The following is a 13027-nucleotide window of genomic DNA, read 5'->3' as shown; positions in this document are numbered from 1 at the left end:
GAGACGTCCTTCCACAGGGTCTGTGCACCAGCAAGTGCCAGGAGCTCGGGCGAGCACTCTTGCTTTTGATAATGTAGCTGTCAGTTTGAAGCCTGAAAATGTTGGCCCTGAAAGGTTTATTGCCAAATTTAGATCTTATATTTATCCTGAATTATTAGCTCTTAAATTGATTTTTGCCCCTACTTGTAGAGTACACAGTATTCCTTATGCCCAGGAAAGCCTGTCTGTGGGGTGAAACTTGCAAATAATTTTTGAATCATCTTAGACATGCAGCAGAGCACCAATACCACCACCTCTTGCCTCAGCAGTTGAGGGTCATCTCTTCAGGAGCTGGAGCGATGCTCTCTTTTTCTTTTTCTTTTTCTTCTCCTTTGTACTGGGGTATAGGGACTGGTAGATGTGTGGGAGTTCTGTGTCTCTGTCTAAGATGTGTCTATCCATTTCGATGGCAAGGAGTATTCACAAGTGTGTGTGTATATGGGTGCAGACGGGTGTCGATAGGGCCACTGAATCTGCCTCATGCGTTTGCCTTGGGTACGGGGTTTGATCTTGCTTTCTTCTTCGCCTTTCTTGTAAAACTGGCAGAGATGCCAGAGTTGCTCGTTTGAATTTGAATACAAAGGGAGAAATGATATGCCGCAAGAATAATGGGAAGTGCTTCACTGTGCACTGACTTTATGTTCGACTTCTTAACCTCGCAGGGCATTACATCTTGTTATTTTAATTTGCATCTGGGAGAATGTCTGAGCCAGGAGACCTGAATCAGGCAGTAGTGGAGGAGGGCGGGACTGAACAGGGGTCGGCCACCCCAGAGAACGGCATTGTGAAATCGGAGAGTCTGGATGAAGAAGAGAAGCTGGAACTGCAGGTGAGCTTGGCAACCCTTTCTCTCTGGCTAGCTCGCACCACTGGGCGCAGTTCAGTTCCTCTCTTTCATATTGCAGAATACTTGGAAGGTTTGTTTTATTTTCTTTTCTTTTTTTCATTTAAGAATTTAACTAGTAAATGAATAGGAAATCCATAAAAGTACTCCGCTCCTTTTCTAATATGAATCACTTTTTTCTGACCAAAAGGTGCTCTAAATTGCCCTCTGAAATGAAAAAAAAATAACCAGAGATCGTGTATAATGACTGAATTTGTGCACAGCATCTCCGGAGTCTTTTCCAGACCACCTCAAGGAGCTTGTGAGGACTTTCTCCCTGAGGCAGCTTTAGGCTAGCTGAGTTTTAAAAATGGAGTTGCTATTCCAGGGAAAGCTGAAGACCTAGCTCATGATTGACTAAGAAAAATCAAAGACCTGAGCTCTGTGGACCTCTGAGGGCAGGCCAAGTTTCAATTTATATTAGCAAACAAACCTAAGCCCTAGAATTCACAGCCAGAGAGAGAAAGAGAAGACAGAGACAGAGAAAACCCTAGAAAAGCACAGGTGGGGAGGGGTATTGGGGGTATTGGGGTGATTGATGGTACTGAAAAGGTGATATGATTAAATACACCATGATTTATGAGAGCAAAAGATTTGGTAGAGGGAAAACAAACTGTACTTGCAAATAGCCTGTATTGACTTTCTTTGACCTCTTTTTATATACCAGTGAACAAAGGCAGATAACCACATAATGGCCAAAAGCTTTCAAGGTCAGCTTCCCCGCTCCGCACCCCCCCCCCCCCCCCCCATAGCTGCTCTAAGGAGAGGGAGCTAAAAGTTAAAAGGTCAAAAGTTTGGGGAAGAGAGGGAAGGGGAGCCCTCCCCAATGGTTATAATATCTTATTGTTACTATTGATTTCTGGACTTCAATGAAACCTCCTCTCTCTCTCTCCCTCTCTCTCTCCCTCTCTCCTGGTTGTTGGTTTACTGTTTGTTTGTTTGTTTGTTTTACTTTGTCTAACATACAGAGGCGGCTGGCAGCTCAGAACCAAGAAAGAAGAAAATCCAAGGTAGGGTTCTGGAAATTCCACATTGAGCTGATATCATGGATGTCAATTGCATATTTCATGTTGGGGTTACCAATTCAACTGGTCGTTTGTGGATCTTGGCTCTCCTGGCCCTGTCCCCTTTTAATGGGGTCTTGTTGACACTTCTTGTCTTTCTTTCTCACTCTGTATGCTTTTCAGTTAGAGCATTTAGGGTTCACACTGCTGCAAATGTATGTCCCTGATTCTGTTTTCACAACTGCAGATTTGACAGTGCTTTGCAAAATGAGTAGCTGCTTGTTGTGTTTTCATTTTAAATAAAATCTGGGGTAGATGTTTTAGTCTTGCCAGTTGATTTCTCCCTTGAAGTAAACAGGTGCTGATGGTTAGGTCCCTTTCCTCATCTTCTTAAACACGTTTTCAATCAGATCCCTCCCAAACTCAGTTTTAGTAGAAATTAATTTCAGTCATCTTTTTCTCCTTATAATTTCACAAAATGGCAGCAATTCATTCTTTGTATGTTTCCGATGTGATGGCCACAATTTGCTAAAAGCACCCCTTAAATCCACCTATTCATGTTCTCCTCCACCTGCCTCCCCACCAACACAGTGTAGAGAGACAGCACTGAACAGCCAATTTGAAGCTCGGTTTTAGAAATCTGGTTTGGGAGTGTTCTGGGACAGTGGAGAGAAGTTGACAGCTGGAGAATGTTTTTTGTTTGTTGTCTTTATTTTCCTTGCCTTGCCTTTCCTTTCCCCTCCCCAGTCAGGAGCAGGAAAAGGTAAACTGACTCGCAGTCTTGCTGTCTGTGAAGAATCCTCAGCCAGACCAGGAGGTGAAAGTCTTCAGGATCAGGTATACCCCCTGTCATCTTCATTAACTGCATGAATGGGATCTGTCTTTGTGTGCATGAGTGGAAATCTGGCATTACACAGTGTTTTGGGGGAAAAAAAAATAAGCAAAGAAAGATAGTTTTTTGGCTTCATCCCCTGCTTATGAGACATTCTAAACTAGCTTAACAGTTTATCACAGAGTATTACGTTTGTTTTTTTCCAGACTCTCTGAAAACTGCAAATGGAAAGGAATTCAAAAGAATTTAGATAAAAAAAAAAAAAACTTAAAAAGTAAGCACGGTAGTGCTGCATTTCCTCAAAGGCTCTCTCTTGATAAGACGAACCAAATATAGTCCTAAGTATCCCGTCTCCTTCCTTATTGGAGATTCTTACCTCTCACTTCCCCAAAATGCACTTGCCTATAAGAAACACAACCCTCGGCTCTTAATGAAACTTTGGAAATAGTGAATAAGGTGCATTGAGCTTTGCAGACATATTTTTATGGTCTTTGGTAGAGATTTCTGAATACTGAAAAAATTGTCCAGAAATGAATCTGAGGTGATGGTGAATTTCATATTATTAAATTTTTATGAATTTAATATTATTATATATCGCTGTGGATCCTTTCACTAATTTTTGCTCCTTACAGCAAGACTATTAGGGTCTGAAAATTCAAATTCTGACAAAACCCTCCTGTGACCAAAATGGGGACTTCATATCACATTTATTTTTGTTTGCCTTTTAGGCATCATATTAGCTTTTATAAAAATAGTCTAGCAGCTGAAGTTTTCCTTATTTTATCAGAGGCTGAGAGAAGTCAAGACAAAAGTAAAATGATTTATCTGAGCCCAGGGGAGAGAAAATTTATTAAGATATCATTACTTTTGTTTGGGCTTGTTTGCTTTCCTCTTTTTACTTTAATTGAAATACTCTAAATTCTCCTCGTGGATACAGAGAGCATTGAGAGCACTTTCTTTGAAAGGACCAAAAATAAAATACCTTATAGATTTTGTCCTAAGAGTATTGTTTTTTTTCCCTTAGCCTCATTTTCTTACCGTGCCACTCATGTCGTAAGGCATGGACAGGCTATCTTTCTCTAGCCATCACTATGTTTCATACACAAGCTTTATTTTACTTGGGCTCTGAGAAATGTGTGGCTTTTCTTCAGCATTTTATTTGTGCTTCTATTTTTAATGGAGACTGAAAAGGGGGACTGATGTGACTATCACGGCTTGTATTATTAAATGTTGATTGATGGCTTATAATGTACTGCACACAATATATGTTAACTCTGCAGAATGACAGACTCTGGGAGAAGTCATGCCCCAGGTGTCCCCCACTCCTAATACCAGGCAGAGGAGGACAGCCTTTATAGACTTAATTTGCTTTTCATCCCATTTGACAAGGTACCAGGAGGAAATTTTTAAGAGATCATCTGTTTCATAGTGCCTGTCCTAGACCTAAGTCTAGTTTCTCCATACAATTGGTGCAGAGAAATAAGATGTAATCAGTGATTTGCTCCTGCTGGTTTCAAGCTCAGTGACCAAGACTAGCTGTGTAGGAGAGCATTAGAACTTGTGTACTTCTCTTTGGGCTGGCTGAGGGGTGGTGGGAGCAGGCGGCCAATAGAAAATACCCAGACACACATATTAGCGAGTGGGCGTGCGACTTGCTAGAGAACAAAGAAGCAGACCTTTGAGCTTATATGCAATGCTTTCATGAGGTACCCCCGGCACTTACAAAATGTGGGAACTGAATCCCAGAGAACCCTGGCAGAAGTATACAGTACATGGATTGTATTGCTTCCTTAATATTTGTATATTCACAGTATTTGAAAACTGCCTTCATTTTCCTGTGTGGGAAAAACTCTTGCTACCTGTATTACTTGATCTCAGACCCATAGCTGATGGTTCAGTCTGTCCTTCAGTTAAAGGAGTTTTGCTCTTCTAATGTTATACTATTTACCTATCAGTGTATTACTGTGACTTGAATCATTCTTTTTATTGTTGTTGGATATAAATTTATCCTGTACCAATGTATTAACACTTGTATTTTATTATTGAGCATATCAATAAAAATATTAAAAAATAACAGATTGTTTTTTACCAACTCTATAGCACTTTTGTGTGTTCTTTCAACACCGTAATGTGTATTTATGTATAGAAAAGATAGGTATTTTTCTGAGAATAGTATCTGTCCACACATGGCGTGAGTATGTACTTTTTTTTTTTTCTGGTGGAAGCTATCTTTCAGCCTCTGCTCTTGTATTTATGCTTCCAAGCCTCTTTGATTATAGATTGAAACTGACAGAGGCTGGGTGATGCAAGAGGTTTTGAAGAAGCAATGAGACCACTCCAATGGCCTGGTGCCCTCAGTTTCCCCTGCTGATCAACTATTAAATTGATTCTTCCCCGCCCCCAACTATATTCTCTGAACCAGAAATGTTCCAGCTGTCTCCTTAGCAAGCCGAAGCAAGTCAAAACCTTAAAATCTGCCCGAAAACTCTGCAGTCTAAAGACATTTCTGTCCCAAATCACATGACAAAAGAACCTATAATCAAGTGACACTCAGTTTTACCTATTTTGTGTAAGTCCATCCCCGGGATAAACACGTGGATGTCAGGCAATCTGGCTAAGATAAATATTTATCATGAGAACGTGTTTTATTTCATCCTCTCTATCCCTGGTGACTTTTTATTCCAGCCAGGAGTTCACAGTGGAGCCCTCCTAAAAAGCAAACTTCGTTTCGGCGGCCTTGTTTATGCTTGTTAGGTTAGCCAGGTTTACCAAGAGCATTAAAAACCCTGGGATGGCCATAATTTGAGGAGGTACAGGCATTGCTTTAGTCATCACTTTAGGCATCACACGTATAAGAGCATTAGTTTCATTTTTAGTGAGAAACACTATTAGTCATTGGGAATTTTTTTTTTACACCATAAATTTTAATGTCACTAGCAGAAAAAAGCTTTCCCATCAAATGATCTCTTACATAAGAGAAAGCAGGCTTAATGTTGGTTAATTTGTCATAGTTTTAATCATAGCATGGGTTATTCATAAAACTTCTTTAAAAAATATGATTCGGCTCATTCTTCTTCAAAACAGTGAAGATACTATCAACCACATGTCTGATATGTGAGTTGAAACAGAATTATCTGTTTCTAGTGCAAAATAAATAAGTATAAAAGTGGATCCAGTCCCAATACTGTAAACGGTCAATAGCGTACCAAAGCACCAGTTCAAGAGAATTTTGTATTTTGGAAAGAATTGACTGATACAAAAATTAAAATAATATTAAATATTTATATTTAATTGATGGAAATATAGTTCTGCTTTCTAAAAGGCAATGCTGATTCTAACCATACATTATGATGACTTATTAATGCATTTTGTAAACAAGGTGTGATAATCATCCATGCCCGAGATTCCTGCATTTAGATAGCTTGGCTTTTCTTAATAGCAGAAATCATTGTTGATGTGGTTCTAAAACAGACTTTTTATTGTAAATTGGCTATTAAGGCCTTTATGTCTGTTCTATCTGTAATTATGATTCGTAAAACCTGTCTGTCTATGTTTGTGCAGATTTCTCCTTATAAGGAATTACAGAAAAGATCTCAGAAGTTTTTTTTTTTTTTCCTTCCTTCTTTTGAGACATGGCAGTGGCTGTGACGCAAGCTTACTGATAAGGAAATGTTTCCTAAGTGTTTAAAAATAAACCTGTAGAGAAAATAAGAGGTATGATCTAGGGGAAAGTAACTTGCTTAATGTTAATATTCATGAGGCCAAGTTTTAGTACTAGATGTTTCTCATGACCTCCCATTGACTTCTGAAGTTTAATTCACCTTAAAGGGCAATTATTTTTCTGACAGGTTTAATTTTTTTACCATTTAAGAAAAAAAAATCTGCTCCTGGCTTTCATTTTCCTGTACTTAATTACCTCTATGCAAAATGGAAACCAGACAGAGATTCTTAAATCTGGCCCTAAATTATTATATTTTTTCCCCAACAGGAATCAATTCATTTACAGCTTTCCAGTTTTCCCAGCCTGCAAGAGGATGATAAATCTAGGAAAGATGACTCAGAAAGAGAAAAAGAAAAGGATAAAAACAAAGATAAAACCTCTGAAAAACCCAAGATCAGAATGTTATCAAAAGGTGAATGTGAACATGTTTCCTGAACTTACTGAATTTGGACAGATAAATAGTCACAGAGAACATCCTCGATTTACACACATATTCACCTGCCACCAAACTCTGCATATTCTTCTCTATGTGTATGTGTGTGTGTGTGTGTAAAAGATGTGAACTCTATTTCCTTTCTGTTCATGGTGTCATTATTTGTGTATCCAGAAAGGTTAATTTTAGGATCACTTATCTCTTTGGATTTTCATTCGGGTCTTCTATTTTCAAGATAAGTTTGTACAAATGGCTGAGTGTAAATCTGCTCTTAATTCAGGTTTATTAGCCCAATTAACTTGGGCTGATGAACAGTAATGATACCCAGTTTTATATCTTAACTTCCATGTTTATCTTAAAAGACAGACACTAGATGAGCAATTCACAGCCGATAAGTGATGTCGTCCCCAAAGCACAGATGTATATACATCAATGTCAATGGACTACGTGATTAACATTGTATCTGCCACAAATGGATTTGGGCTCCACAACCCACAGAACTGCCACATCATGTCTCACCTAAAAAATATACACTTCTACTCCAATAAAATTTTTCCAAGAAAAAAGAAATCTATTCCTTCTAAAACCCCAAGCCCATAGTCCAGACTTTTCAAATTGTTGGCCATACAGTTGTACAAAAACAAAACAAGAAAAAGGAAACAAAAGTTAAAACAAAAGTAAGTTAAGTTGAAATCAAGTATAACATGAATAAATAGCTTTGCAATAGACATTTTTTTTTTTTAATAACTGAGAAAGAACAGGGCATCCGATCAGCTGAGGAATGATGACTGCCTATATTATGCTCTGTAGCCATGTATCTGCTTAATGATTATTTCTGCTACTGAATGTCTAAAACCCAAGAAGTGACAGGAGTAAAGAAGTGCAGGTTCCTAAGCTGGCTTTAGAAAGTAAGCTTTAGCTAGCATCAAAAGATTTGAAAGACTTGGGAATGTTTAGTGCCCTCCTGTGTTTTGTAGTGATGAATATTTAGACAGCCTTATCACAGAGTTTTCATTTTTTGCCTTCTCCATTGTAAGAGGAAAAGGGTTTCCTGGAATCTCGTACTCTTGAGAGCTCTCTCTGTGGGTTGGTAGTACCTGTCATGTGGAGGCTGTGGCCTTGCTGATTGACAGCAGGGAATGAACACGTGACATTTCACCCACCAACCTCCTACCCGACTGTGCCCACATCCCCTCCCGTGACAGCTGGATCTTTCCACTCTCAGGATCTACTGGGTTCCTCCATCTCGAATCTGGTTTTCATTCTGGTGTTACTGCCAATTTGCTGGTTTTGAAACATGTACCTTCACGCCAATAGCTTCACCTAAAATTTACCCAACAAGAGAGAAACCTTTTCCACCCTCCTTCACCATCAGCATTCCTGACAATTCCCTCCTGCTATTTGTTTCAGATTGCAGCCAAGAATACACGGATTCTACTGGCATAGACTTACATGAGTTTCTGATTAACACATTAAAGAATAATTCCAGGTAAATTATTAAATAAACCTCTTACTTTTAGAAGAGTCAGGTAGAATATTGTGAAGTCCTGAGTCCAAGCACTTCTAAGTACAGAGTTGTAAAACGCAGGCACGTTTTCTAATGTCTTAAACTATCTCTTATATTTCCTCTTTTCTGCTAATAGTTTGCATGTTTACTGTTTCTAGATAGTCTTAATTCCTGGGTAGTTACCCAATGAATAAATTATAGTTTACGAGTTCTGCTTTCCTGGTCACAAAGAGATACTGATTAAGGGGAAAAAGAGAATGAGAGTCAATGTTAAATAAACTGATTATGTTTGACTGCAGTTCTATAACTATTTACTTGGGCTTTGCTTTGCTCCAATTTCCTATTAATTTAAAATATACAATGTATTTGATGTGTCTTATGGGCTTAACACCTTACATGTCTTAATTAACATTAAAATTGCAGAAGTTTCAATATTACAAAATACTTTACAAATGAAATGAGAAACAATCTTCAGTAGAATGAAATCATATGCATAAGGACAGCATATTCTAAAGAAGAGCTAGGTAAAGATATATAGTCACATGGACTTAACCAATCTTTTTCAGACACACAAATGAACTTTTTAGGTCTTTGGGAATGGCAAGTGCCTCAAACCTTTTCATTTTAACATTTATTTTGCAGGGACAGGATGATACTCTTGAAAATGGAGCAGGAAATTATTGATTTCATTGGTGACAACAAGTATGTTATATTGCAGAGCTGATTAATTTATATGATGTGCCTTGGTTTGGTATTTGGGTTTAATTATTCATTCTGGAAAGATTTAAGGATAGATAAAACATTATTTAATATGTTTGCCAATTTGTTAAATGGAGACGCTATTAGGATTAGAAGCTATATATTGATGGGAATTGTTGCTTGGACCATGTGTGCTCCTGCTTGTTAAATTCCTGACAAAATGGCAATAAACAGGGGGCCACTGATTAGCATAGAGTAGCTGTGACAAGAAGCAACCCTTTTCATTTTTATTATAGTTTTTTAATGGGCTCCAGCTGGCTGCAGTCAGTTATGCCTGGTCATAATTGTGCTGCTTTCAGTGTAAACCGTGTAATGACACATCTCCAGATAGACATCTGCAGTCACATACTATGTCATATGATTTGTCCTGAGCCTGGCTCTGTTGATAAGGTATCATGGACTAAAATAGAATATTTTCCAACAGACATTAAGTTCCCTTTGCAGTGAGAAATGTGCAACTGTGAAACAAAGATACTTAGTGTAGCTTAATCGATAAATCCATAATAAGTGGAAAATTGTCTGGAAATGAGGACATGAAGTGATGCCAGAGACGAAATAAGCTTCGTGGTTTGGATGAAAAAGGAATGGTTTTGTGTGTGTACCTACAGAATGTCCTACGGGCCAGAAACACAAATGCTGATTCCACTGCTTCTTGTTTGCCTTTCCAGTAACCATTATAAAAAGTTCCCTCAGATGTCATCCTATCAGAGGATGCTCGTCCATCGGGTGGCAGCTTACTTTGGGTTGGATCACAATGTGGATCAAACCGGGAAATCTGTTATCATCAACAAGACCAGCAGCACAAGAATGTAAGCCCATCACTGTATTTATTTAGCATTTTCTTTTTCTCTTATGAACTCATTTATAAGAGCGTGTTATAAAATTCAAAGTACATGACATTTAAAATGTGCAGTGTTATTTATCTCTTGCACTTATCAGTGGTGTGTGGCATTTATCTGTAAGAGATTATCTGAGGACTGGGAAAGTTTATGAAATCTAGGCAGTAAAGGGGGTTTATTCCCAGATCTTTTCCATAGCTCACGAAACATAAGTTTCTTTCTTCCACCAATACTCCGTGTGATTACAGAAAAAGGAATGGGACATTTTATGTCAAAGTATAACTCAAATTCAAAAAACAGACATTTTAGAACAGCAATGACATATACAGGATAATTGTTCCTTTCTTTCTTTTACTGGTCTGTAGACTTCTGTCTTACTGTTGTTTCTAGAGTAACGGAATGCTCTGCATCCAGAGATGGAAATCCTGTGCCTTAAGTCCCAATTCTTTTACTTACTAGCTGTGTGACTTGAAACAAGTCAGTTAAAATCTGCCATCTCAGGTTTTTTCGTTGTTTTTTTTTCCCCCACCTGTAAAAGGAGAATTTTGAGCTAGATATCTAAGTTCTAGCTCCAAAAGGAAGATGTTTATTTGGTTTTGCTCCTTAAAGTAATCGTTTGCTTCTATCTTAATATCTTTTCATGGTCCCTGTTGAGTCACCAAAAGCATAGGATGAGTAGTCATTTGCTTTGGAAATTTGGACCTGGCTCTCTTAAAGTCATGTATGGTTTGAGCACAGAGCAAGCCACTTTTATAGCAAATAGATGTTAAGCTGAAAAACTGTCCCCATGCAAAGTATTCTCGTAAAACATTTGTGCATTGTAATTTCTTTTTTCACAGTGTGCTTGGTAACTTGTGTAAATTGCATTGGTTTTAGGAATGCTGTGCTAGTGAAGGGAGCATTTGTGTCAAGCAGAGCAGCGTGCTTCAAACACTCTATTTTTGGGGGCACCTGGGTGTCTCAGTCAGTTAAGTGTCTGCCTTTGGCTCAGGTCATGATCCCAGGGTCCTGGGATTGAGCCTAGGTAGGGCTCCCTGCTTAGTGGGGAGTCTGCTTCTCCCTCTGCCTCCTGCCCTGTTGCTGCTGTCTCTCTCTCTCTCCAATGAATAAATTTAAAAAATCTCTAAAAAATAATAAAATAAAAACAATCGAACCCTATTTTCTGCTCACCAGAGTCTGGACAAGTAGGGCTAGAGATGAGGCTCTTTCTCTACTCAAGGCTCAGTCTGTGTCCAGCAGAACGAGAGTGAAGGTCATAGTGGAGAGAACACAAACAGAAATCTGGGACGGAGCTGGACTATTATCTCAGGGACACCGAGCTCTTTGCTTCTCTGGGCTTCCAATTACTTATTTATCTGCAGAAGAGTTTGAAGTGGATGATATTTAAGGGCCCTCGAAGCTTCAGAATTATTGGGTTCTAGGTTGCATTCTACTGTACTGGCAAAATACATTTTAAAATTTATCAGCTTTTCCACTTTATCTGATTGCTGGGACATGCACCTCGTATTTTCAACTGTCGCTGGAATGAAAGGTCACTGTCCTTTAATCCTTTATATGTCCCCTCTCCATCAAGCATTCCTCATTGTTGCTGTTGTTGGTTTTCATTCTCCACTCTGGTTTCTCTTAATGACCCTTAGATACCGTAAGTGCGGGGACACACTGATTGCAAAATAGGCCAGCAATGACAATTTTTCTTTTCATTTGTTCTTTTCCTCTTTTTCTTGTTAGGCCATAAGAGACATGGAAAAGCCCATAGATCAAATATGTTGTTTGATACAGGTTCAACTAGTAGAGATAGTGCATTGATTGTTAATTCACGTTGACTTTGTTTGAACCGCATGGTCACAATATTAGTGCACAGTTTGGATACCTGTTTTTAGGTAGAGTGGTTTTTGAGAAAATTAAGCACCGTGTAAAGACTCTCAGTAAACTTTGAGTGATAGTTCTTTTTTTTTTTTTTAAAGATTTTATTTATTTATTTGACAGTGATAGAGACAGCCAGTGAAAGAGGGAACACAAGCAGGGGGAGTGGGAGAGGAAGAAGCAGGCTCCCAGCGGAGGAGCCTGATGTGGGGCTCGATCCCAGGACTCTGGGATCGCACCCTGAGCTGAAGGCAGATGTTTAATGACTGAGCCACCCAGGTGCCCCTTGAGTGGTGGTTCTAAACTTGCAATGTCCAAAATGGTAGCCACTAGCTACATAGAGCTATTTACATTTTGATTTAAATTAATTAAATTTAAATAAGATTTAAGCTTCAAAATTCAGTTCCTTGGTCAGGTTAGCCACATTTCAAGTGCTCGTATGAGACAGAACATTCATAGAATATTGCCATTATTTCAGAAAGTTCTATTGAGCAGCTCTTGTCTGAACTTGTGTGATTCTTGCAAGTTTCCAAATACTGCTGGAGGATATAATCTGTCCCTTGAAAACTTCCATTTTCTGGCTAATCGGTATCATATTATCATTTTACTAGACTTCTTCACGTGCAGGAGAACACTAGCTATTTTTTTTTTTCCAAATAGCCAATTTTAAATAGACACCTCTTGTTTATGCCTTCTGGAAGAGCAAAAGAGGGCACGTTCAGAGAACACTTCACGTGTAGTTGCTATGATGGAAGGGCCCGGACTGGCTCCATCTCTTCCTTGTGCCTGCTCTTGCATGAGTCAGGCCATGCCTAAACAAAAAAGACAAATGACTGTAGGTCATCGACTTTTAAGGTATTTCCTGAAGAGTTGAGCTTACTAATGTTCAACCCAGAGCTGTCAAGTCGTGCTGTTCTATTCCAGCCCCCTTTCCGATCATCCTCTATTTGATTGGCTATTGTTTGGAGATGGGGGCAAGGAGGTGCTGATATCTTTCAGGACAAGAGAAGGGGATGAATTAAATGTCATTTTTTCAAATAGCAGTAAGTCAGACTCTCAGAACCTGAATGACTGTTGGCAGCTTTAGCAAAGGAGAATTGTTGTTCTGTAGAAAGTTGTATGTTTTAAAGTATTTTAGAAGTTTGTG

General features: G+C 38.8%; 1 protein-coding gene across 19 annotated transcripts in view; it reads left to right on the top strand.

Annotated features, from left to right (window-relative positions):
* The window catches only part of ARPP21 (cAMP regulated phosphoprotein 21), a 151699-nt gene that overhangs the window by 42683 nt on the left and 95989 nt on the right, over positions 1-13027 (top strand). For 18 of the 19 annotated variants that reach the window (XM_019794561.2, XM_034662269.1, XM_019794564.2 and 15 more), the window contains exons 3-9: positions 702-868; positions 1891-1932; positions 2674-2763; positions 6747-6891; positions 8323-8401; positions 9062-9121; positions 9847-9987. In XM_019794561.2, the coding sequence (XP_019650120.1) occupies positions 740-868; positions 1891-1932; positions 2674-2763; positions 6747-6891; positions 8323-8401; positions 9062-9121; positions 9847-9987 (686 nt within the window). In that variant the 5' untranslated portion in view covers positions 702-739. Of the gene's footprint in view, positions 1-701; positions 869-1887; positions 1933-2673; positions 2764-6746; positions 6892-8322; positions 8402-9061; positions 9122-9846; positions 9988-13027 lie in introns of those variants that run through there. The other variant, XM_034662271.1, reaches the window with a different exon arrangement.

Source organism: Ailuropoda melanoleuca, chromosome 6, assembly GCF_002007445.2.
Source record: "Ailuropoda melanoleuca isolate Jingjing chromosome 6, ASM200744v2, whole genome shotgun sequence".
Lineage (NCBI taxonomy): Eukaryota > Metazoa > Chordata > Mammalia > Carnivora > Ursidae > Ailuropoda > Ailuropoda melanoleuca.
Note: the sequence above shows the minus strand (reverse complement) of the source record. Positions and strands in the feature narration are given on the sequence as shown.